Consider the following 22,113-nt stretch of genomic DNA (forward strand, 5'->3'; position numbering starts at 1 on the left):
CCTGCAGCTGCTGGTGGCTTTGGTGTTCAACTGCACTGTAAATAGACAAGCTGAAACCATTAAAGCTGCTGAACATATGCAGAACTGGTTTTATTTGGACACAGGAACTGGGCCTGAGCTTCTGGCAGTAGGGTAGACTCTCAGGAACCCATTCCCCCAGGGGGCAGGGAGTGGGACCATGGAAGAACAGCTGTTCTGCAGAAGCAGCTCCTGCTGAGTCCAGTAGGGTGAGGAACAGCTACTGCAGCCCTTGATAGCAACACCATGTACTATGTCTGTCTCTACCATTTCTACACACTTGGAGAAGAAGGTGATTAGGAAGTCAGCATGAATTTACAAAGGACAAGTCATGCCTGCCCCACCTGACTGCCTTCTATGATGAGAGGATTGGCTCCGTGGAAATCAGTGGATATGATATACCTTGACTTCAGCAAGGGTTTTTGGTTGTAGCTGCATTGGTCTAAGGACATAGGCAGGCCAGGTTCTTTGGGTAGATGTGATATGTTTTATTACACCAACTGAGTAGTTGGGAAAAAGGGTTCTTTGCAAGCTTTTGGTGCAATCACCCTTCTTCAGGCATAGGGAGTTTCTTCTGTTCCTATGCCTGAAGAAGTGTGATTGTGCCTGCAAGCTTGCAAAGAATATTTTTCCAACTACTCAGTTGGTCTAGTAAAAGATATCACCTCTACCCAAAGAACCTGGCCTTGACTTTAGCAAGGCTTTTGATGCAGTCTTCCACAGCATTCTTGCAAACAAGCTAAGGATATATGGGTTGGATGAATGGACTGTAAGGTGGATACAAAGCTGGCTGGATTGCTGGGCTCAATGGGTAGTGATCAACGGCTTAATGTCTGTTTGGCAGCCAGTATCAAGTGGAGTGTCCCACAGGTCGGTCCTAGGGCCAGTTTCGTTCATTATCTTCATTAATGATCTGGAAGATGGGATGGAGTGCACCCTCAGCAATTTTGTGGATGACACTAAGCTGCAGTGTGTAATAGATACACTAGAGGGTAGGTCTAGGATATGACAGAAGAGTCCCATGCACCCCTACAGGCTTGGGACCAACTGGCTAAACAGAAGCTCTGCAGAAAAGGACCTGGGGCTTACAGTGTCCAATAACTTGAACATATCAACAGTGTGCCCTTCTTGCCAAGAAGGCTAACAGCAGATGGCTGCATTAGTAAGAGTGTTGTCAGCTAATCAAGGGACGTAATTATTCCTCTCTATTCAGCACTGGTGAGGTCACACCTGGAGTACTGGGTCCAGTTTTGGGTCCCCCACTACACAAAGGATGTGGACAAGTTGGAGAGAGTCAAGTGTAGGACAACAAAATGGTTAGAGGTTGGGGCACATGACTTATGAGGAATGTGCCCCAGCTGAGGGAACCAGACTTATTTAGTCTGCAGAAGGGAAGACTGAGGGGGGATTTGATAGTTGCTTTTACCTGAAGGGTGGGAAGGATGGAGCTGGACTGTTCTCGGTGATGGCAGATGACAGAACAAGGAGCAGTTTCTTCAGTTTTAGCAAGGGAAGTTTAGGTTGGATATTCGGAAAGACTTTCTGACTAAGAGGGTGGTGAAGCACTGGAATAGGTTATCTAGAGAGGTGGTGGAATCTCCATGCTTGAAGGTTTTTAAGGCCTGGTTCAACAAAGCTTTGGCTGGGATGATCTAGTTGGGGATGGCCCTCCTTTGAGCAGAGGGTTGGACTAGATGACCTCCTGAGGTCCATACCAACTCTAATTTTCTATGATTCTATCCCGAGGCTAGGCAGAGGGACAAGTTCTGCAGGGAATGACCTCTCAGCATCTGTTAAGAGAAATATATAGAAATGCCAGCTAAGAGCATGTGAGCAAGGGAGTTGGGGGCAGGGAACAGGAGCCTCAGATACCTGGCTCATGAAGGGCAGGATCAACTCTCACAGGACAGCAGGGAGTCGCACCGCATGGGAGCATGGCAGGACAGAACCTTTGGGGACAGTGTCCCAGCAGGCTGGAACGCAGGAAGCAGACAGCTGGTACCAGGCATTTGGCCCCTTTTCAGACTTCAGGTGAAGTACTTTCCACATGGCGGCCTCTGCTGGAGATGTCCCCAGCAGGAGAGGGGGGACCTGCCACTTCAGCCCTCCTTGGTGCTGAGGGAAGAAACAATGTCTAATGGTGCTCTGTATTCCCTAAAAGACCCCTGCAGTCCTTCTGTAGGCACAGTGAAGACAGCCAGGGCAGGAGCAGAGGCTATGGGGGACAAACTTGCACCCTACTGGAGCTGCTGCCGGCTGTGGAGAAGGGCAGATGCCGAAGCAGTGGGAAGCTCGTCCATCCATGGGCTCTTGTAACAGCAGTTTGGCTCAGGTGACTTGTAGGCTGTGCGCTCAGCTCCAAGCTGGAGGGATTGGGCTGTTCCAGAAGGAGCCAAAGGATCTGCATCAGGTCCTGGGAGCAGTCAGCTGAGGTGTAGCTCAGGCTCAGCTTCAGGAGCCTTGGCAGGAGGGGGAGGTGGTGCTCTAAGCTGTGGAGAGACAGAGAGTGATCACAAGGCTTTAGTCCCTGGTACAGCACTGCATCTGCTCAGCTTGGCACTGGAACACTTTCCCCGCATCTCCCACCCTTGGGGCATGCTGTAGGATTCACCAGGCCTGTCCTGAAGAGCCAAAGTTAAGTGAGGCATCAGTGGTCAAGGCCTTCTCCCAGCATTGGGACCTGTGATAGCAGAGGGAACAGCATGCACAGCAAGCCAACCTTGAGCTACTTGATGCAGCAAGCTCTGCAGCAGCTCCCAGATGGCCATGCTGAGGTGTGGAGCAACTGTGGGAGAGGCAGGAAGCAAACAACAAGCATATTTAGTAGGACTGGAAGGATTACAATGCAATGCTAGCACAGGAAGGGGAGGGGCATGCGGGTACCAGGGGAGAGGGACATAATGACATTTGAGAGGAGAGGAAGGGGGGGCAGAGAGGCATTTGTACTTCTGGGGGCTCATGAGGTGAGGCCCAGAGAAATCCTGTTCTCACACTCCACTTTGGGGGCAAAATTCTCCCAGTCACCCCATCCTGCCTTGGTCCAGAACACTCTTACCGGTCGGATACGTGCAGCAGTCAGGTCTGGAGAGCTGTGCTCACTGGCTGTGCCATCCTGCCTGCAGCCTAGAAAGACAAAAATGGTTAAGGACCAGACACACACAGTCTTGCTCTCTATACAGACCAAGCACCCTCCCCCACTTCCCTCCCTAAGATGCATTCAAACCCACCTCCCTGTACCCTCCCTATTCCAGCTTCCCTCCAAAGACACCTTATAGACTTGGCAAGGTTATGGCATCTCCTAACAATATCCCTTCCACCAATAACAGCTCACAGAAGAAAAAGAAACATGGTACTGCAGCCAACGGGCTGTAACCCATGAGGCACTCACCTCCTAGCAGCACTTCTGGAGAAGGACTGGAGCCTGGCCTGGCACCAGGCAGAAGTACTGGAGGAGAGAAAGCCGGAGGAGATGGTGAAGAGAGCTCCTGGAGATACAAATGTAGGGTATTAAAGGGCAGCACCTACCACAAGGCTCACAGACGCAGAGCTGGAAACAGTGCAGAAGAGCTTTGGAGACAAGGCCAGGGGGAGACTTCCTCGTGTGGAGCAACAATCTATCCACATGTGAAATGGGTGACTTGGCATTAGCAGAGGTGGGAATGCATTTTGTTTGCAAGGCAAAGGGAAGGCTCTAGCCCCTCCTGGGCATGCCATGTGCATGGTTCTCCAGTCCTGGGCTCCCCCAGCACATGCCACTGCCTGCTCTGGGAGGGGAAGGGAACACAGGACTTGATTGCACTGAAGACCTGAACTACTTCTGTTCCCAGTTAGCTGAACAGGCTGACAGTGCTGCTCAAGCACCATTTCAAAGTGTTCTGGACCCAGTCCTGGGTCAACTGCATGATGCTGGGAGCTGAGACTGTCACAAATTTGCAAATTTGGCCATCAGTCTATCCTAGAGGAAGACAAATAGAACTGTCCAGCTAGCTGGGGCATGGGGACACAGAGACCAACCTGCCCAGCAGCTCCTCCAGCTCCTGTTATTTCTTCCACCACCAGTGAAGGGAAGACCCCAATGCGCCCATTGAAGTCTCCTTTCCAGAAGCCGTCATCCACGTCCCCCTCTTCCCTGGGTAGTACTTGGATTATGGCTCCCTCAGGGAAGGTCAGCTCCTCAGCACTTTGTCCCTCATAGTCATAGAGGGCTCGGACCAGCCACACTATGGAGAGAGTAGAGCTTGCATCAGGGAGCAGCACACTGTTGCTCAGCACCTGACAGACACCAAACCCACCTGCCCAGTCCAGCTGCTACCACCTGGGACAGAACTTGGCATCTTGCCACCTTGGAGAATCCCCTTTAGCCATTTCCCATATTCCCAAATAGTCCTTGTCCTGCTGAGGATGGGGATACTGAAACACACAAGATAGTGGGTCCCTGCTTTGGGAGGTATGAAGTGCTCAAAGCTGCAGTCAGAATCAGTAGGAACTGAAGACACTCAGCATCATTGGAAATAAGATTCTCAGGTTGTCCTAAATCAGGCACACAATGCATTGCCAAAGGCTCTGGGGGAGATGGTCAGGAACCGTGCCCATTTCTGTGGCCAAGACACAAATCCATCCCTCCAAGCCAAAATGCAGGATAGGGTCAAGTCACAGAGGAATAGCCACAGCAGGGACACAAGGGCTGATAGGGCAAACTCCTTCATGAACATATAGGCCCTCTTACATCTGCATAGCCTTGGGGCATCTCCTACACACAGACAGCCCCATTTATCCTCAGGGCCTTACATGCAGTCCTAGAAAACCCAGCAAGCCACCCACCTCCTGGCTCCAGCACCAACTCTGTGTTCATGATGTTCGTGAGCTCCCTGTCCACTGCAGTCTCAGAGGGGCCCTCCCTCCAGCTCCCAGACCTCTGCTCATTCCCCATGGAGTCCAGCACCAGCAGGTATTTCTCAGGTATGTAGCCAATCTGTCCCACCTTGTTGCGCCCCTGGAGGTGGCCACAGGGCAAGAGAACATGAGTTAAGAATCTCAATAACACGCTGGTGCTGGAGCCAGCCCAACTGCCCCTGCCTCAGCCTCACTGTATCAGGAGACAGTAGACAGCTTCTGAGGCCAGGCAGCAGTGATCTGGTGGTCTGCTGGCTCAGCACCAGTGCCGATAGCAGTTCTCTCCCAACCCTAGCCCAAGCCACAAGCAAAACACAGTAGGGAGGGAGACCCAAGACAGCCAAATTTTAAAGCCCGCCCCAGAGCTACTTCTACCAGGCAGAACAGATTGGACAGCTCCTTCCTTGCAGTAGAGAGCCTGAGATGGTCCCTCACCTGCGACACTCCATCAAACATGTCCCAGCTGCCCTGTACCTACCTTGACCCATTCTTCCATGTCACCATCCTCAATAACTTCGAGCTCCTCCCCCTGGGAGATGGACAGCTCATCAGCTTGGCAAGCCTGCTCAGGGACACACAAAGCCACAGTACAAATCAGCAGCTGTGCTCCCTGCAGCCAAGGGAATGGCTGCTGAACCCTTGGAGAAGTGCATTACCAGAGACTAAGCACACAGAGTACCCCCTGCCCACACGTGGTGCCAGTAAGTATTTGTAAGTGTTGGAGACGAGATCCTGATATCCAAGCATGTAGTGGTGTGCAACAGGTTCTTCGTGTGTATAGTACCAAAGGCCCAGGGAGATGGTGCCCTTACCTGGTACCCAAAGATAACCCTGCAGGTGTAGGGATAGGTACGGGTAGTGCCAGCGCTGGGGCCTGTATCCTCAAACAGATCCACATCATCATCATAGTCTTCAAACTCTGCCAAATCGAATTCTTCTGCCTAGCAACAAGCCTAGCATCAGAGAGTGCTGTGTCCTACCAATGTCACCCACCATACAGAACAGCCAGATCATGCAGACACAGGTCCTGACACAAGTACAATCATCCCTTCCAGTCCACAGACTCTTTGTTTAGGCTGCACATACTCCAACAGCCTCTTCTGCCCAAACAGCAGTCCAACTGCAGATGAAATCCCAGACCTCCCTCCTGACCCTGTCTTGTCCTAGCCCAGACACAGAGGCAGCTCTCACCATGGTGGCGGATTCTCTGTTGGACTTGCGGGCTTCACTCAGCCGCCGCTCCTGCTCTAGCTCCTCCAGTACTTGTCCCATGGCTCCTGACAGCCAGGCATCCACATCAAGGCCAGTCTGGCGCAGCAGAGTCAACCGGGCATCAGCCTTCACTTTGCTGACCTGCAGGCATGGAGTATGACTGCTTGTCAGTCCTCACCTCAGCGTTGGCACTTTTCTCAGGGGGTACACTGCCAATCTCACTAATAGGCAGCACTGAGCCTGCCACACTCTAGACACCACACAGCCACAGCCCAAATAAAATCAAAAGGTAACAAATATCTTGAAAGGAAGGGATTGTCCCCCTAGCTGCTCATCACCCCACTCCCAACTGCCAGCTAGTAGCACACGTAGACAGGTTTAATTGCTACCTAGAGTTAGAGAAGAGCAAGCCTAGCAGGGTGCTGTAGACCCCAGCTTGGGGACCTTAGCTTGGCATTTTGTGTTCTATACAATAACACTTTCCCCTTCAACCTAGTGACTAACACCATACCAAGCCCTCAAACTTCTTCCCCCTTGCCTCCACTACTGCATTGAGAATGCCATTCCACCAGGTTCTACTCCCATCCCTGCCATACCACCATCTTTTCACATTCTGTTCGCCCCCTCTGCTCAGTAATGTCCCAGTTCTCCAGGGATAGTCAGAGAACTCCATTATACCAGCAGTGTCCAGCCTAGGGCTGTACCTGCCTGTGCCTCCGTTCAGGAACCCAAAGCCCAATGCACACATGGTGCAGACAAGGCACACAGACCCCCAGAACAGCTTGCCAGTAGCCAAGACACACCTCTGCTTTCCGGACATTCTCTCGTACTTCCTCCATCCTCCTCTCCATGTCTGCCACCTCTGCCTCTGAGGCCTGCTGCCTCCTGGCTTCCATCCTCTGGAGCACCTGTACAGGCACAAGTCATAGTGAGTCACCAGACATTCAGAGAATTATAGAAAATTAGGGTTGGAAGGGACCTCAGGAGGTCATCTAATCCACCCCCACTGCTCACAGCAGGACCATTCCCCCTAGGGGAAGTGACAAGCACTTTGTGACCTTTTGGCCCCTGGAGGTGCATTTTGGGGGCTCTTAACCCTGCAAAGAAGAAGCCATTCTGTTGTGGGTTCCCTTCTCAGTTACCACAAGCTAAAGGAGCAGCTCTCCCAGCTGAGGCCAAAAACCCATTGGCCATAAGCCCAAGGGGAGTGTCCTGGGGAAAGGCAATCACTTAGGGCCTGGAGACATAGATTCAGAATTTTAGGTTTTCCCCTTGATCTGACACATCAGAACAAGTTCCCCGTCATATAACCACAAGATCCTCCTGGTACAGATGAGAATTCTGGGAAGCTCTGGACACTCACCTGTCCGCTATGAGTCTTTATTTTATAATCTCTGGCTGTCCGGGTGGCCCATCGCCGTGCCTCCTTCTCCAAGCCACCCTCTCCAGTGCTGCCACTTGGTGGTTCTAGAAGGCATACCTGGGGAACAGCCCATCATGGTCAGAGTATGCACCTTCCACCCGGGGCTCTGGTGCTTCCTTCCAGCTCTGGGCAAAATGGCCAGCTGAGGCTATGCCAGTGTGGTTGTGGGAAGCTTAGACTTCAAGCTTCACAACCCCCAACACCAAGTGAAGTGACCTCCTGTTTTACCTTGTTAATACCCTCAGGCTGGAAGTGCTGCTTGCGCATTAGGGTGAAGGTGGTGTGGTCCTGCAGGAAGAGGAGGAGGTTCTGCTCCCGGCACACCTGTAGTAGCATAAGAGAGTGAGGGGGCGCTTTGGGGAACAGAGAGCAAAATGGCCAGGGGCCATCTCACAGCTTGTCACCCAGAACTCAAAAAAAACAGCTATTGGTGCAGGAATCAACAACCTGGCTGCCGCAACCCTCTTCCCCATGCACAGGCACACCTGGCCTGTAGGTAGTGCTGCCATCAGCTGGAACTTGGGGGGCAGCCACCAGGGATGGATGCTGTTACCTGCGTGGATGCCTCCAGGACCCCATGGAACTGCTCTTGCGTGATGTGACAGGTCTCAATTTCTGTCTGGCTGATAAGGGTCATGTGGTCCCGGAGCCACTCATAGAGGTCACCATCCAGGGCCTGGGGAAACCAGAATCCAACACATTACAGTAGGGAAAAGACAGAAAGAGCACCACTCCTCTGGAAAGCCCTCTGGTTCCTCTTCCCTTACCAGGAGGTGTCCTTCTCAGGGACCTGGAAGCAATCACATGAATTGGGGAAGCTGGCAAACCTACTCAGAGGTGCAAGCTTCTCTCACTCCAAGTCAGAGGGATCTGCTGAGGTAAAGGCCATCCAGGTAAGGGGCAAGAAGACCAACTGACAATCAGAAGGAAGTGGTCAGCCGTACAAAAGGGTTAGCTGGGTTTGGACTGATAGTAGCCTGTGGCTGCCACACCAGCACTCAGGGCCATTTCAGGGAAAGAATGGAACAGGACAGGATGACCAACTAGTTAACAGGCTGGGGACGCAGCTGAACTTGGGAAAAGCTAGAACCTCCCCTAATTTCCCTCCCCATTGTATCAACCACTGGCACACAGGTATTTGAGGGACTTCCCAGCTGCTCTAGCTAGAGTATCTCTCAGCCAGGGTTGCTGTCAGGAACAAGGTAGGAGTGCTGGCTATAGGCGGGGGGGTATCTACCTATTCTGGTCTCAGCCTCTCCACAGGTGCTGTGGGAAGCAGGCATGATCATCTGCTGAGATAAGGGGCCCTCATCGCCCCAGCCTTCCCCAGGCAGCCTGCCACTGTGCAGAAAAGTCTTTCATTAGCCCATCTGCCCCACTGAGGAACTGGAGAATTTCTCCAGCAGAGCACATCTTCCCTCCCTCTGAGACATGGAGCTGGGGCTCCCCGTTAGCAGTAACCATGGACTCCCCCCTCCCTTCCCTGAATCACCAGGGCAGGGAGCAGAGGCCCATGGTTGCCAAGATGTGCAGCAGAGGAGGGTCCCTGTGTGCAGTAGTACACAGTGCAAGTACAAGGAAGCAGTGGCAAATCTTCCAGAGCTAAATGAGACCCCTCTGTTCTCAAAGGCAGATCCAAGGGAGCAGCTGCATATGTAGGAGATGTAACCAGACCTTGCCCAAGCACAAACAGGGTCCCTTTGCCCCATTAAGGCATCAAGTCTCCCAGAGCCAGGGGTTTGCAGGTGCTTTCTAAAAGGGATTGCTTTTGAACTCCAGGGCCCTCAATTCTGTCACAGCAGAGACACCTGCTGCCAGCTCCTGGGAACCACTGTTGAGCAAGAACATCTGTCACAGCGCTACCTTTCCCTTAGGAACTCAGAGCTCAGAGCTAGAGACAGGCAGTCAGGCAAGTGCTGGCAACAGAACCCAGGACTGAGGACAGCTAGACCCCCACTGCTTTCATGAGCCATTGGAGCTCATCCCTGGCCCCCACACTGCACTGGAGGCAGGGCTGAAGGGAACCCACGAGAACCTCAGGTCAGCTCTTCTTGATCTAAGGAGAGGAACTAGCAGAGATCCCACCTTCATGACTGAGGGCAGCTCTGTGCAGTAGTAGTGCTCCAGGTGGGCATTTGCAGCCCCCAGGGTCAGCAGGTACTCATTCTGTGCCGCTGCCAGCTGCTGTGCATTTTGTGCCAGTTGTCCAGAGAACTGCAGGGGAGGGAGGAAAGGAAGGCAGGCAGCACCTGGGTAAAGAAGCAGGGAACAATACTCCACAGAACCGTGCCCCCACCCTGCCTAAACCAGCTCCAGATGCTACCATCTCCTCTGCCAGCCTGCCAAAAATCAACTCCTAATCCTACAACTGCCACAACAAGGGCTTTCTTCCCACAGCTCCATGCACACCCCTCCCTCAGCAAGCTTTGTATCCAACATGCTTCTTCTCTTCTCCTCCCCTAACCCCAACCCCTCTGGCAGGTTCAACTGTCTTTGAGCTCCAGTCTCACCTGAGATCACCAAAGAACAGGGGGTGGGAAATGCAGAACACTCTGGGATGCCAGAGGACTGAATTCCCCCTTCTGCATGCCCTGGCTGGAGAGTACCTCTGCCACCGCATTCCCATTGACAACAGGACAAAAACTAGTCATCTGACCAAGCCAACAGGATGCCCAGGACACGTGTTTAAAATTGGACTGCCCTGGTGAAAATGGGACGTATGGTCACTCTACCTAACCCCACTGCATATAGAAGGCACTTCTCACACTGGATCCCCAAAACAAGCCAGAAAACTAGGAGGTAGATGACTGTAGTCTCTGACCTTGTTGCTGAGTTTCTGCAGACTGCCTTTGGTATGGAATATCCCGTGGTCACTCTTCTGGAGTCTGCAAAAAAGGACACCTCAGCATGGCAAGTCCCTTTTCCCCATTCCCTATCCATCCATACCAGGGATGCTGGCCCTATCCTGAGGGAGCCCTCTCCTGCCCCCAGTCTGCCACAGTAGCTCAGCCACACCCCCTCCCCAGGGAGAAGACAGTCTCTCCTTTCGAAAACAGGGGTTGGGGTCACATGCTTGCACAGACCCTTCAAACACCTCCAGCACTACTGTACCCTCTACTGGGTCTCCTTTTAGGATCACCCTGCCCTGGTCTGCAGTACTGATGGAAGCTACTTACCGGGCCTCCACGTCAGCTGCTTTCTCCTTGGCCACCTCACTGACCCGCTGCAGATGCATAAACTGCTTCTTGGACTTGCCAACCTCCTTTACAGTCTCCAGGAACTCTGCCTGCACCTTCTGCAACTGCTCCATGCTCTGAGGCAGAGAGGGGAATGAGCCCACGCACACTAGCCTCACCCTCATCCTGCTCTCCCTCCCTCTCCCCCTCCAGCAGTGTGGTGTTCTTGCCTCTTTCTGCCAGCATGACCCTCCCCATTTCCTCCTCCTGTGGCTAAAAATAGGGAACATCAACACTAGCTCCCTCCTATCCCCTTTCTCACGTGTGGTAGCTCTGCACTCTTGACTGACACAAAGGGCCCCCTGTACCAACAGCCACTGGGGGTGTTCCCACCATCCCTTGCAGGACTGACATCTACCCTCTGCGGAAAGTACCTTTTTGAGCAGGTGCTCCTTGGACATGCGGGTGGTCTTGGCCACCTCCAGAGCCATGCCACGGTAGTTCTCTGAGGCTGTGACCCTGGCCTGCCCCACACACATGGTGCTGTCAATCACGCCCTTCCAGACTGCAAAGGCACTCCTGTGGGGAATTGTCACCACAAGCAATCATGATGGCACCTGCTCTTCCACTCCTCAGAGCAGTTCCCCACTGGCCCTTTCAGGAGACAGAGCCCTTTATTTTCTTCCCCTTCCATGCGGTCAGTTGCAGGCATCCCGTGTCCCTGCGAGCCCTGCTCCAGGCCCTCCCCTCAGTATATGCACCTGGAAGCATCCCTTGGCTCTACAGGGCTAGGGGTCCTTTTTCTCTTTAAAAAGATCGCCCAGGGCTACTCTTCTCAGCCTAATCAAACAGGCTTGTTCCTACAGGCTTGCAGTCCCACATTGATCCAGGGCCATTATGCTCCACTGTATTCAAGGCCCAGCCTGTCAGGACCATTGAGTAGTGTCTCATGCATCCATCTGCCTGAGGCTCCCAAGCCAAGCCCCATCCTGCACACAGCTGAGTCAGCCACACAAGCAGCACAATCACTGCTTCATTCTGTCCTTTGGCATCTTTTAAGAAGCCTGACCCAGGAAAACGGTACCATTAGACAGCATGCAGTCACCCCCCACCATAATGCTGGCTTGCTTCTCAGGGGCCAATGCAGAAGAATGACGAGGGCTAACCTTGCACAATGACTTCCTTGTGCCCCCTCACTCTCTTAGCCATAGCACAGCTCATAATATTACAGATGGCAGTTGCAGCAATCCTCCTGGATACAGGTACTTGCCATATTGCCTCTGCTCCTGATCATCATAACTCCCCCACATCTCTGATCAATACCTTTAGGCTAATCCATCCATCCCCAACATGGCCCTTTACTTTCCCTCTTCCTTACCGGTCTGGCCTCATGGACCCATTGCTTCACCTCTGTTCCTTGTTCCCACCCAGCCTTCATGGCATGGTCTTGCTGATCCCTCTGCCACTGGCTTTTCCTTCTCTTCCAAGAGAGGCTACATTAGTGAGTCAGGTCAGTGCCATCTCTGAAGCACTGCCACTCCCCAGTACCTTCATCTTCTGCCCTATCTCCTCCTTGCCTTCTACCAGAACCCTGACTTTCCAGATCCCTGCATGCAGAGCTTGGCTGCCTTTCATGACCACAGGAGGGGAATGCAGTCACACCATCCTTAGTCCAGCAAACACCTCTGTCTTCTAGCTTACTGCATGAGCTGCAAGACAGGGGGATAACGGTCCCCAGTTTAAAGTCCTGGAGGGAAAGGACCACTCTCCCTGTTTCTTATACCACCCCCCACTGTTCATTTAACACTGGTCCTTACATAGACCTCTCTCTAATACAAACACTGCAGTGTTACAGCCTTTTCCTGGCAACTCTTGTTGCATGAATCAAGTTCCTTGCATCTATGCTTGTCAACTCTTGCCCTCCTCTCACAGCCAAAGATGCCCCTGCCCCTCTTTTCCCCCCTGTATAATAAAAAGAAATTCACTCTGGACATCACTAGGTGGGAGCACATTTCACCCTGGGGCTTGAGGAAGCTCACAGTGCGTCCGCACTGCATTCTGTACACACATGTGCAGAGTGCACTACTAAGCCTTGCCATGTTTCACCAAAGTGGCTGCGGTGGATAAGAGGATCTTACATCAGTGTCACCTGTTCTGCAGAAAGGGCTGTCTCTGAGGTGAACATGGCAGCTTTTAAGAGTGCATGGGCTTGGGGTATGGGAATCCAAGGAGAGCTCCACAGCCAGTTCATACCGGTTTCTACTGTTTAGCAGTACATGTATACCATGGGATCTAAACCAGGATAGAGGCACCCTGCCCCAGACATTCCCACACCCCATGGGACTTAGCCAAATTCTCCCTGACACTGATACTCCTTGGGTACAGCCCAATATAGATACACACAAACCCCGGAAATTCCTCTGGTATCCAGTACACTTGGCCCATAACACCCACTTCTCAGCCTGGCTTAATTTCTATAGCTCCACAGCAGGGCAAACCTGTCCACTCCAATTCCCCTGGCTGTGGTGCTCTCTTCCCTTTACAGCCCACTCTGTCCTCTGTTTGTTAAAATTTGCTCAGACAGGATTTTTAAAAAATGCAGTTTATAGTGTGGTAAAGTCCACATTTAGGCAACTTTAAGTAATCAAATTTTCAAAGGCAGTGACCTCTAGCATCCTCTCCTGATTTGGGGAAACTGCTCAGTGTTTGGCACTGTCAGAACGTCAATGATGTAGAAGGGCACCTGCCAGGGATCTCCGACGCTCCGGTCTCAGCCTGAACCATCTGGGACCTCTCCACAGCCGGTGTTCCTGCTTCCCCCTCCAGCACTCCCTGCTGGAAGAAGCTGGGGCTGGAGTAGCTAGGAGCTCACCAACAGCCAGTGCTCCTAAACTGCTCTTTACAGAGCCTCCAGCTGGGAAGTCTAGGATTAAACTGTGAGAACTGTCCCTATGGCTAGAGTTTGCTCACAGCACCTCATGGTGACAGAGCAAGAGGCCAGCCCAGCACTATCTGCTTGCTCCCTGGCCAGCTGTCCCACCTGGAGTCACTGAGTTCACTTCGGCCCCGCTGCCAGTCTCTCTTCAGGAACTGACTTGCCAGCCTCTGGAGTGCCTGCAAACAAATATGAGGTCACTTGTCACTGCAACTCCCCTCATCTGTTTTGCCCGACCAAGGGCTCTACCTGGAGATCCCGAACAGCAAGGGCAGAGGGATGCTCCCTGACAGGACTCATACTTCTACACCAAACTCCTCAACCTGCTGGTTTGTTTCAACAGCTCCCCACTCTCAGGGCCCTGAGACCACAGCTCTCCTCCTACTGTATTGCAGCCAAAAGCACCAGGAGGTCATTTCCCATACCAGATAGCAGGGATACAAAGACAGCACTAATCATGGCTTTACAGGTAGTCAGCAGAGTACAGGCCCAAACCTAGGCACTCCACACCCCTTTCCTTCCAGTGCCTCCTTCAGGGAGGGGTGAGAAATGGAGTAATGAGGAGCAAGCACTACTGCACTTCTTCCTACAGTGCCTCCTGCTAGGAAGGGCTGGGAGCCCCCTGAAATCAGATCTAGGATACTGTGCTCTGTATGACAGTAAGTAAATAGGCAAGAACATATTGTGATTGTGTGGCTTTCTCACTTTTGAATCTGTTATGGACACCTACAAAGATGACATGGAAGAGAAAGATGGAGGGAAAGCAAGAGGACAATCCAAGCTGAAGGGAGGCTAGCAACAAGTCAAGATGGATGAAAGCAAAAACAAAAGCACCTATAAAATGCAAAGAAATCCTAGCTATGTGGGTGACAGCCAAACTGGAGCATGCATGCATGCATGCACACACAAACCTTAAGCAATTAGAAGCATCCTCAGGGCAGGGCAGATTGCCAGCCTTCAAGACAGGTGAGAGAAACAAACAAGAAACCCTGAAGTCCACAAAGAGCGCAGCAGCATAGCACCTGCAGCCACAACGCAGCTCCATGTCTGCCTAACACAATGTCCAGGGACTTTCCCAAATACCTTAACTGTGCTGCTGGAGCAACACATTTTACTTATGTGTACCACTCTAAAACATAGGCCTTGTCAAGCCCGTGCCATCCCAGAGCCAAAAGGTTTGGCATCCTGTGCCATGACTTTGGTGATGTTACCTGTTTGGGCTGAGAGGCCTTTGGGGAGGCAGACAGGTCAGCCTGTCCCAGCAGGTAGAGCCTAGCACCTCTGTGACTTTCATCACTGTGGTTCAACCCTGTTTTTGAATTTACACCATCGTAGAAAAAGCTGCATACCTCCTCCCCACCTCATATTCTGATGTAAACCACTCCTTTGTCACTCGGGTGGAATTGGACAAGATTAAGTATAACTGAAGTAGCCTGCTCTGTAAACAAAAGCATCCACACAGGGATTGCACCAACATAATTACATCAGTTTAAAACCCAACTAAAGTTAAAGGGCACTTTTACACATGCAAGCGCCACACACCAGGTGCTTTGAAAAGTGCCTGGCGCTGCAGTGCTTGCAGTTGTATAAGTGGTGAAATGCATGTCACTGCTGAGAAAATGGCAGCGGCACACTTTTGAACTAAAACACGTAGACAGTGTTTTAGTTCAAAAGCACACTGCTGCCACTTTGTGTGCTGACATGCATTTTCCCGCTTATACAACTGCATGTGGAGCAATGCAGTTCACATCAACTTATGTGCGGAGCAGACTTGATTAATCAAGTCTGTTCTGAAGCAGTGGATGCTTGGTGCATTGTGGGACAAAAGGTATGTGTATAAATGCCCAAAGTGATACAAGCTTTCCATGTAGAAAAAGCCCAATAAATAGATGATTCATGTAAGCCTACTGGAAGGTTGGCATGCTCTCCTCCAGAATGGAATCCGTTCATCCAGTGAGGTCACATGCAAAGAGTGCCAGAGAGGACAGCAGGAGAGAGCTGAACCACCAAAGTCTCTGCCTGATGCTGGACTCAACAGAGATCACTCCAGGTAAGATTGCCAGTGTGCATGCTGTGTGGCTCCACTGCAGCAGCTGTGCTGTCATAGCATGAAGTGCACCCTAGGAAGATATCAGTTGCTGAATGGACCATAGGAGAACCCATGGTAGAAACTACCATGCTTTCTGCAAGTTGGTGGCAACCATCTTACTCCACTAGGCAAGAGATGGTGCAACTCTTTGGTGTGGGTATAAAGTTGTGCCAGTAGAGCTGGAATTCCCCTGGCATGTCTGCAGCCTAAAGCAAGCCTTAGGGTACAGGTCAATGACCCTCAGTGCTCACAAGGGTTCCAGATCTTGTGGTCATTGGAACATCTGCTGTTCTCAGGAGCCTCCTAGTATAGGTTTTACTATGGAGCTGCTGCCAAGAGTCTGCCCAAACAATAGCACTGGAAAGGCAACTGTCATCCATAAAGGCAATGAAAAAATAAAGGAGAGAGGTAAGAGCTCCTGCACAAGCTGAAAAGCCAGTGATGTTCCAGAGACCAGAGTAATTTTGAAACAGCTTGTCCATTTAATTTGCTATGTTCCAAATTCTTCTCCTCCAGCCAAAACTAAGAATAAGAAATTTTAGGCATAGAAGAGGGTCTGAGGAATCTGAGAGAGTATCAAAATTCCTGCCTCCCATTTCAAGCTTGGTGGAGAATAATAAGCATGACTCTAGAGTGAACATCCAACAGAAAGGCTGCCTGGGGTCCTGTCTGGGCTATTAATAACCTTGCAGGCCAGATAGCTTTGCTGACAACAGAATGATTTAAGTTAATCAAGGCTGGAGAAACCCAGCTAGGTAATGGGATTATACACAGCAGATGGCATTGAGAGACAGGTGGAACACAACACACAGCAGACAGCCCGCGCTGGTTACTCACAAACTGCTCAGTAAGGAGTTAGCTGTACCATCCCAGAACAGAGACCTAGACTTCAGTGTGAGTGGCTCAGTGAAGACATCTGCTTAGCACCCAGCAGCAGCCAGGAGACAGAAGATGAGGTTAGATTAGATCGGGGCAAGTAGGCAACAAGAGAGAAAGGATTTCATGCCACAAGGCAAAGAGGCAGCACCTCTGATTCTTGACCACTGTGCTTGGCTTACCACCCATCTCACAAAAGAAAAGGTCCAGACCCAGACACAGGATGGTTAGAGCCTTTCAGAGGGGAATGGCAGGAACAACTATGTCTCTTTGGAAAAGGAAGAAATGAGAGGGGATGCCCTACAGGAATGCACAGGCCCCTTTGTGTTCCCAGCCCACTGCCAGGTCCCTATTCTTTGGGGGAGTCCCCAGGACCATACCCTTTACCAGACATATGGGTATCTCAGAAGGGGGCACTCTGTCTCTAATTGTATGCAAGCGTGGACCCCTTTCTGGGGTGCATATCTTCTCAGGAAGGAAGCCTGCATGTACGTCTGTCCTAGAAGGTTCCCAGGACTGGTGCCCTGCTGTGCTTCCTCTCTTGGCCGTGTTGCTGGCTAGCAGAGCCTACACTGCACTTACAATCTTCTGTTCCTAGTGCAGCCATCTCTACCTGGCCATCTCCACCCTTTCTTACACAAAGTACATTTAAACCGGACTAGTAGAACGCCTGTCTCCATCAATCCTCACGCATCACCACAAGGAGTTCCTGCTTTCTTTTTAATTAGCATTTTCCAGTGCACCCATGGTGTCTAAACTCCTTTCTCTCTTATACCCCAGCTGGTGAAGCCCACAGAGCCAGAATGCTGGCTCACACTTGCTCTCTCTTACAAAACCAGGCAGCAGGAATACTACTTACCTGGTATACCTATCACTCTTGCTTCCTGTTCTTCTCTATACCAACTTCCCAGGCATCACAGTGGTTGAATCATCTCTTATAAAGGAGATTTTCAAAAAGTCTCAGCACCTGTTCATCTTTCCTGGAAAGTCTGAGCCTAGCTTTAAATCCTGAGCCCACAAGTTTCTAGCTGTTACTGCTTCAGGTTTGTTCAGTAAGCATCCATCTTATTGCCACAGTTTACTCTCCTCTGGCCAATTCAGCCATACTTTTCTCTCAACTAGTCCAGATCTTTGGGGTGTTTTCACTCTCTTTTCAGCATTTCAAACCTTCTTTCTCTCTGTGTTGCCTCAAGTTTTCTCTCTCTTGTAGGTTCAATATTTGTTTTTTTCCTTGGGGGGTTTAATTTTGGGATGGATTGGTGTTACTACCTTTTGAAGCAGAAACAACATGCCAATTTAAAGCAATTTGATATCAAACAAGAAATGCTCAAGAGGGCCAGTGAAAAGCTCTTGTCACCCAAGAACAGGGGGGCAATGAAATTAAATGATTAACATTCTGAATTAATAAAAGCAAAAGCTTCTCTACAAGGTTGTTATCCTATGAGGCTCATTGTTACAGGATGTTTCTGAGGCAAATGGCTTAAGTAATTTCAGAAGAAGTATTTTGTATTTAAAAGGCCACAGTGTACAACAAACCTAGTGAGGGAAACAAGTGAATTGGGCAGTAGAGGCAGATAACATTTTTCAGCTGAAATTACAAGTCAACTGAAATATTTTGTGAACTTGTGTCTATTTCACAGAACTGTTTCAGTAAAAAAAACAAACAAACCCTTAAAACATTTTTAAAAACCTGAATTATTTCTTTTGACATGTTAAATTAACATTCAATGTGAAATAATGTCTTGTTTAACAATGCATTTCAATTTTATTTAAAAAATAAAAGTTAATTTTGAAAAAAAAAGTTTTGTTTACCCACTGAAATACCAGAAATCCCATTATTTTGCACAGCACCAACTGGCACTCTTCCAAAGTCTCATCAATCAGAAGGACTGCAGTCATTCCAGAGATGTCCACAGGAAATCCCACTAGTACTTTATAAGGCAGTCTGTGGACCAAGGCTGTGGATTCTCCAGCTTCCAGGCATGAGCAGCCTTAGCCAGGCTCAGCCAGTAATTTACTTCTTTGGGGTAATACCGCATAAACAAGGTATGCGTCAGGGGCCCTGAGCCAGACCCATGATACATTTGAAATAATAGAATCATAAGGTTGGAAGGGAACTCAAACATCACCTAGTCCAACCCCCTGCATCAGTGCAGGATGCATTACTCCTACCCAGACCAGACAAATGTCTGTTGAGTCTCTGGAAAACCTCCAATTCAGGAGATCCCACAACTTCCCTGGGCAGCTTATTCCACTGTTCTCCTATTGTCAGAAATTTCTTCCTCCTGAAATTTAACCTAAATCCTCTCTGCTGCAGGGTCTGCCCTCAGAATAAGGCAGTTCTCCCTCTTCTTTATAGCAGCCTTTCAAATATTTGACAATTGCTGTTGTATCCCTCTCCCTCCATCCTTAATCTAGGAATGATGAGTCCTATATTTCTATTACAGATGAAAGAGATTGATCAGGGTGTGGCAAAACAGGAGAGGGAAATCCAGATTAAAAGGAGGATACATTATCAGAGAGGAAGGCTGTGATTTTGCTGAATGAAGGGCTCCTAGTTGGGTCCCACTCTACAGTCTACTGGTCCCACAAATAGCCCTTTTCACTTCACTGAGCCTCGATGTGGAAATGACATACAAACTAAAATACTGCAAGGAACTTTTCTTAATATTGTAGTTGAATCTATTACCAGGTTGGGTCTCTAGTGTCAGGGGTGAAAGCAATCCAACTGAAAGGCCCCGCATGCCCCTGTGCAGGAGAGGAAGAACATGACTATTTTTAAGAGATATACTCTCATGCATAAGCTAACCAGAAGCAAAACTGCTTGGATAGGAGGGAGAAACGTCAGGAGAGGAAAAATAAAAGGCACTGATGCCAACTTTCTTTTTTTTGTGGGGGGGGAGGGGGGCAAGGGAAGGGAGGGTGGGAACTCCTCAGTCTAGTGACACCAACTATTAACTATTCTCTCTCCAGGACTGAGTTCAGACCTTTGGCAATGGGAGGAATGAGCATAAGTCTACTGGGAGAGAGCTTGGCAGAGAGAGTGAAGCTTTCCATTCCAAGGTGCCAAGCAACTGGATTTCCAGAGCATGGCACATCACACAGCTCAGACTTGGCAGCTCAAGCAAGTACCAGCTGACACCAGGGGAAATATCACTGCTGGGTGAGACAGACATCACATCTTATTAGCTTCAGTAACATTAAGAACGGGGGACTAGTACACTGCTGTCTGGCTAACATAAAGCAAGACACCTCCCCTCCAGAACCACCACAGCCAATTTAGATAGATTCTCTGAACTACAGCTGAGGGGGCACCTTGTGAAATATGGGAACTGAAGCACTTGGTAACCTGTAAGATAGGGGTCACGTAGCTTTATTCTCACAAAGTGTGACATCTAACCCCAACTTTGAGCTTCTGTTTGAAGTGGACTCAGAACAGACTGGACTCCAGCCATGTGGAGGCCTTTCCTCATATACAGTCAGACAGATTCCCCATCCCTTGTGTACAAACAAACCAAAGCCTGGAAAAAGTAAATGAACACTGTGTCATTTTTTTCTACCCAAAGGAGGTACTGTGCTGTGGAAGACGCTTTGTGGGCATCCCAAAGTCAGGAAGGCTTTTAATTTGAAGGTGGTGAGCCTGGCTGCTCTTGTTCTCCTCTTAATAGTGAGATGTTCTTGTGAGCTCTGAGAGATGACAAGTGGGTCATAACTAAGGATGGTGGCCAAAATTTGTCTTTTTATACTCCCTTCAAGTCATTTTGTCAAGGTCTGTTTTTACCATGTTATGATTCAAATTGCTCATATTTTCACTTGAAAGAACTCAGCAAAATCTCTTCCTAAAAAGCGGTAATGAGGAAAAGCAATACAGCTGCCTCATCTTACCTGCCCATACTCCCTTTCAATGGCAGCTCTCTGCTTGCTATAGGACCTGCAGGGAGAACACATGATAAAAGCAACACAAGTATATGCAGCATTGCCTGTGCCCCAGGATGTGCTGAAGGCCTCATGCATCATCTGTCAACACAGCTCCATTGCAGCTTGCCCATCTTACAGTACCCAAGGTTTCTGCATCCCAATTTCACTTCAATAGGTGCATCTTGGGGATGGCCTGCAGGCAAGCTGACGATACTCCATGGTGCTTCCCATTTCCCAATCATCCAAACCAACAAACTCAAAGTCACTAATGACTAGAAGTTGGTACCATATCATGGCTACTCAACAGCCCACAGGTTGGATGAGTTGGCAAGTCTCAATTTAGTCCACAAGCCACCATCACAACCAGCACTAGGACACACTGAGCAACAGTATCAGCAAAGATACCAAGGAACAAATGGGCGCTCACAACCCTATCAAGACAGCCTGGGGAAAGCCTGCGTTGCCCCTGCTCATTCTCATGCACAGAGAATGGGATCAGGCATATGCTGAGGAGTGGACTGAGACTGAAGGTCTTAGTCCAGGTAGGATAGGGCTGGACAGGGATACACTGATCCAATGCCAAGTTGGTGTCCTTACCTAATGTCCTCCAAGAGCTCCGTGTCCCGTTGTTGCTTGTTCTGCAGGCAGGACAGCTGCTCTGCAAAGTGCACTTTTACCTCCTGGCTCAACTTCACCTGCCAAAGGAGTCTGTATATCAGGAAGCTGCTTTTCCTGAGCACGCCACTCCTCCCGGCCCCCATGGCAGGTACCAGGAGGCTACTCAGCTCCAGCTGCAGACACGCCAGCTACCGCGGCGTCTGGCCCCAGTCGCAGCAGAGGAGCCGCAGGTTGGGGCGAGGCACGGGCAGCGACCCGGGGAGGAAGGGCAGGGCCGGGGGCACGGACACCGGGTGGCTCCCGCAGTGCAAAACAGCCGTCTCCTCGCACGCGGGGAGGCTCGCAGGGTCGTGCGGCGCCGGCCTCGCCACGCAGCCCGCGGGACAGCCGAGCACGCGGCAGCCACGGCCCCGGGGCGGGCGAAGCGCGCAGCCCAGCCCAGCCCGAGCGGGCCCGCGCCATCTCGGAGCGGCCCCACCAGCCCCGGCCTCCGCAGCAACCCGTGGCAGCGCGGCTCGGCGCCGGGCCGGGCCGCGCTCACCTTGCGCGGGGGCGGCTGCATGTCCTAGCTCCGCGCAGCGCCCCACGGCCGCGTCCGAGGCTGCAGGAGCCCGGAACTGCGGGGATCCGGCTCCGCGCGGCGCGGCCGGCCCTGCCACCTGCCGGGAGTCGGCGGCCCCGCGGCGGGGCGGGCCGGGGCGGGGCAGCCGCCTGGCCCCGCCCCGCGAGTGCCCGCCTGCTGCGGACGCCGCGGAGGGCGGAGCGCAGCCTGCGGCTCTGGCCTGGCCGAGGCGGAGGGGGTCGGGCTGGGCAGAGGGAGGAGACGCTGGCAAAATGCATGAGACACCTGCCCGTGGGGGACGTGGGCAGCTTAGGCCTTCAGGGCAAGGAGCTGGGATCGCGGCCACGGAGGGAGCGGGCTTCGGATAGCTGGTATTGGCACTCGGGAAGTGGC

The 22,113-nt window shown here is 51.1% G+C and overlaps 1 protein-coding gene across 6 annotated transcripts; it reads right to left on the reverse strand.

Moving 5' to 3' along the window:
* Nucleotides 1-64: 64 nt before the first annotated feature.
* FCHSD1 (FCH and double SH3 domains 1) lies at nucleotides 65-21,857 on the reverse strand. 6 transcript variants are annotated; one of them, XR_016444393.1, is made up of 21 exons: nucleotides 21,700-21,857; nucleotides 21,138-21,235; nucleotides 20,508-20,553; nucleotides 13,763-13,836; nucleotides 11,157-11,301; nucleotides 10,723-10,859; nucleotides 10,368-10,431; nucleotides 9,632-9,760; nucleotides 8,100-8,222; nucleotides 7,775-7,870; nucleotides 7,487-7,603; nucleotides 6,927-7,031; nucleotides 6,103-6,264; nucleotides 5,724-5,852; nucleotides 5,390-5,473; nucleotides 4,840-5,011; nucleotides 4,033-4,238; nucleotides 3,407-3,503; nucleotides 3,074-3,141; nucleotides 1,891-2,507; nucleotides 65-1,808 (listed from the first exon to the last, which is right to left on the reverse strand). XR_016444393.1 is itself a non-coding variant. In XM_090064295.1 (21 exons), exons 1-20 carry the CDS (start codon nucleotides 21,718-21,720, stop codon nucleotides 2,744-2,746), a joined length of 2,133 nt encoding a protein of 710 aa, XP_089920421.1. In that variant the 5' UTR covers nucleotides 21,721-21,857; the 3' UTR covers nucleotides 65-2,507; nucleotides 2,738-2,743. The 6 variants fall into 6 exon arrangements, 5 of the variants coding, with proteins under 5 accessions (XP_089920421.1, XP_089920420.1, XP_089920422.1 ...); XM_090064295.1 differs by adding an exon at nucleotides 2,738-2,803 and having other exon boundaries at nucleotides 65-2,507; XM_090064294.1 differs by having other exon boundaries at nucleotides 65-2,507.
* Between the last annotated feature and the right edge of the window lie 256 nt (nucleotides 21,858-22,113).

This window comes from Crocodylus siamensis, chromosome 10, assembly GCF_052110815.1.
Source record: "Crocodylus siamensis isolate JL-2025a chromosome 10, ASM5211081v1, whole genome shotgun sequence".
NCBI classification, from domain to species: Eukaryota; Metazoa; Chordata; order Crocodylia; family Crocodylidae; genus Crocodylus; species Crocodylus siamensis.

Excerpts from the sequence above, each read along its gene's own strand:
- FCHSD1 (XM_090064294.1), bottom strand. The coding sequence starts at position 21,720 with ATGCAGCCGCCCCCGCGCAAG. Across the intron at positions 20,554-21,137 it reads GAGCTCTTGGAGGACATTAG|GTCCTATAGCAAGCAGAGAG; the intron begins GTAAGGACACCA and ends TTCTCCCTGCAG. Across the intron at positions 5,012-5,389 it reads ACATGGAAGAATGGGTCAAG|GGGCGCAACAAGGTGGGACA; the intron begins GTAGGTACAGGG and ends GGCCACCTCCAG.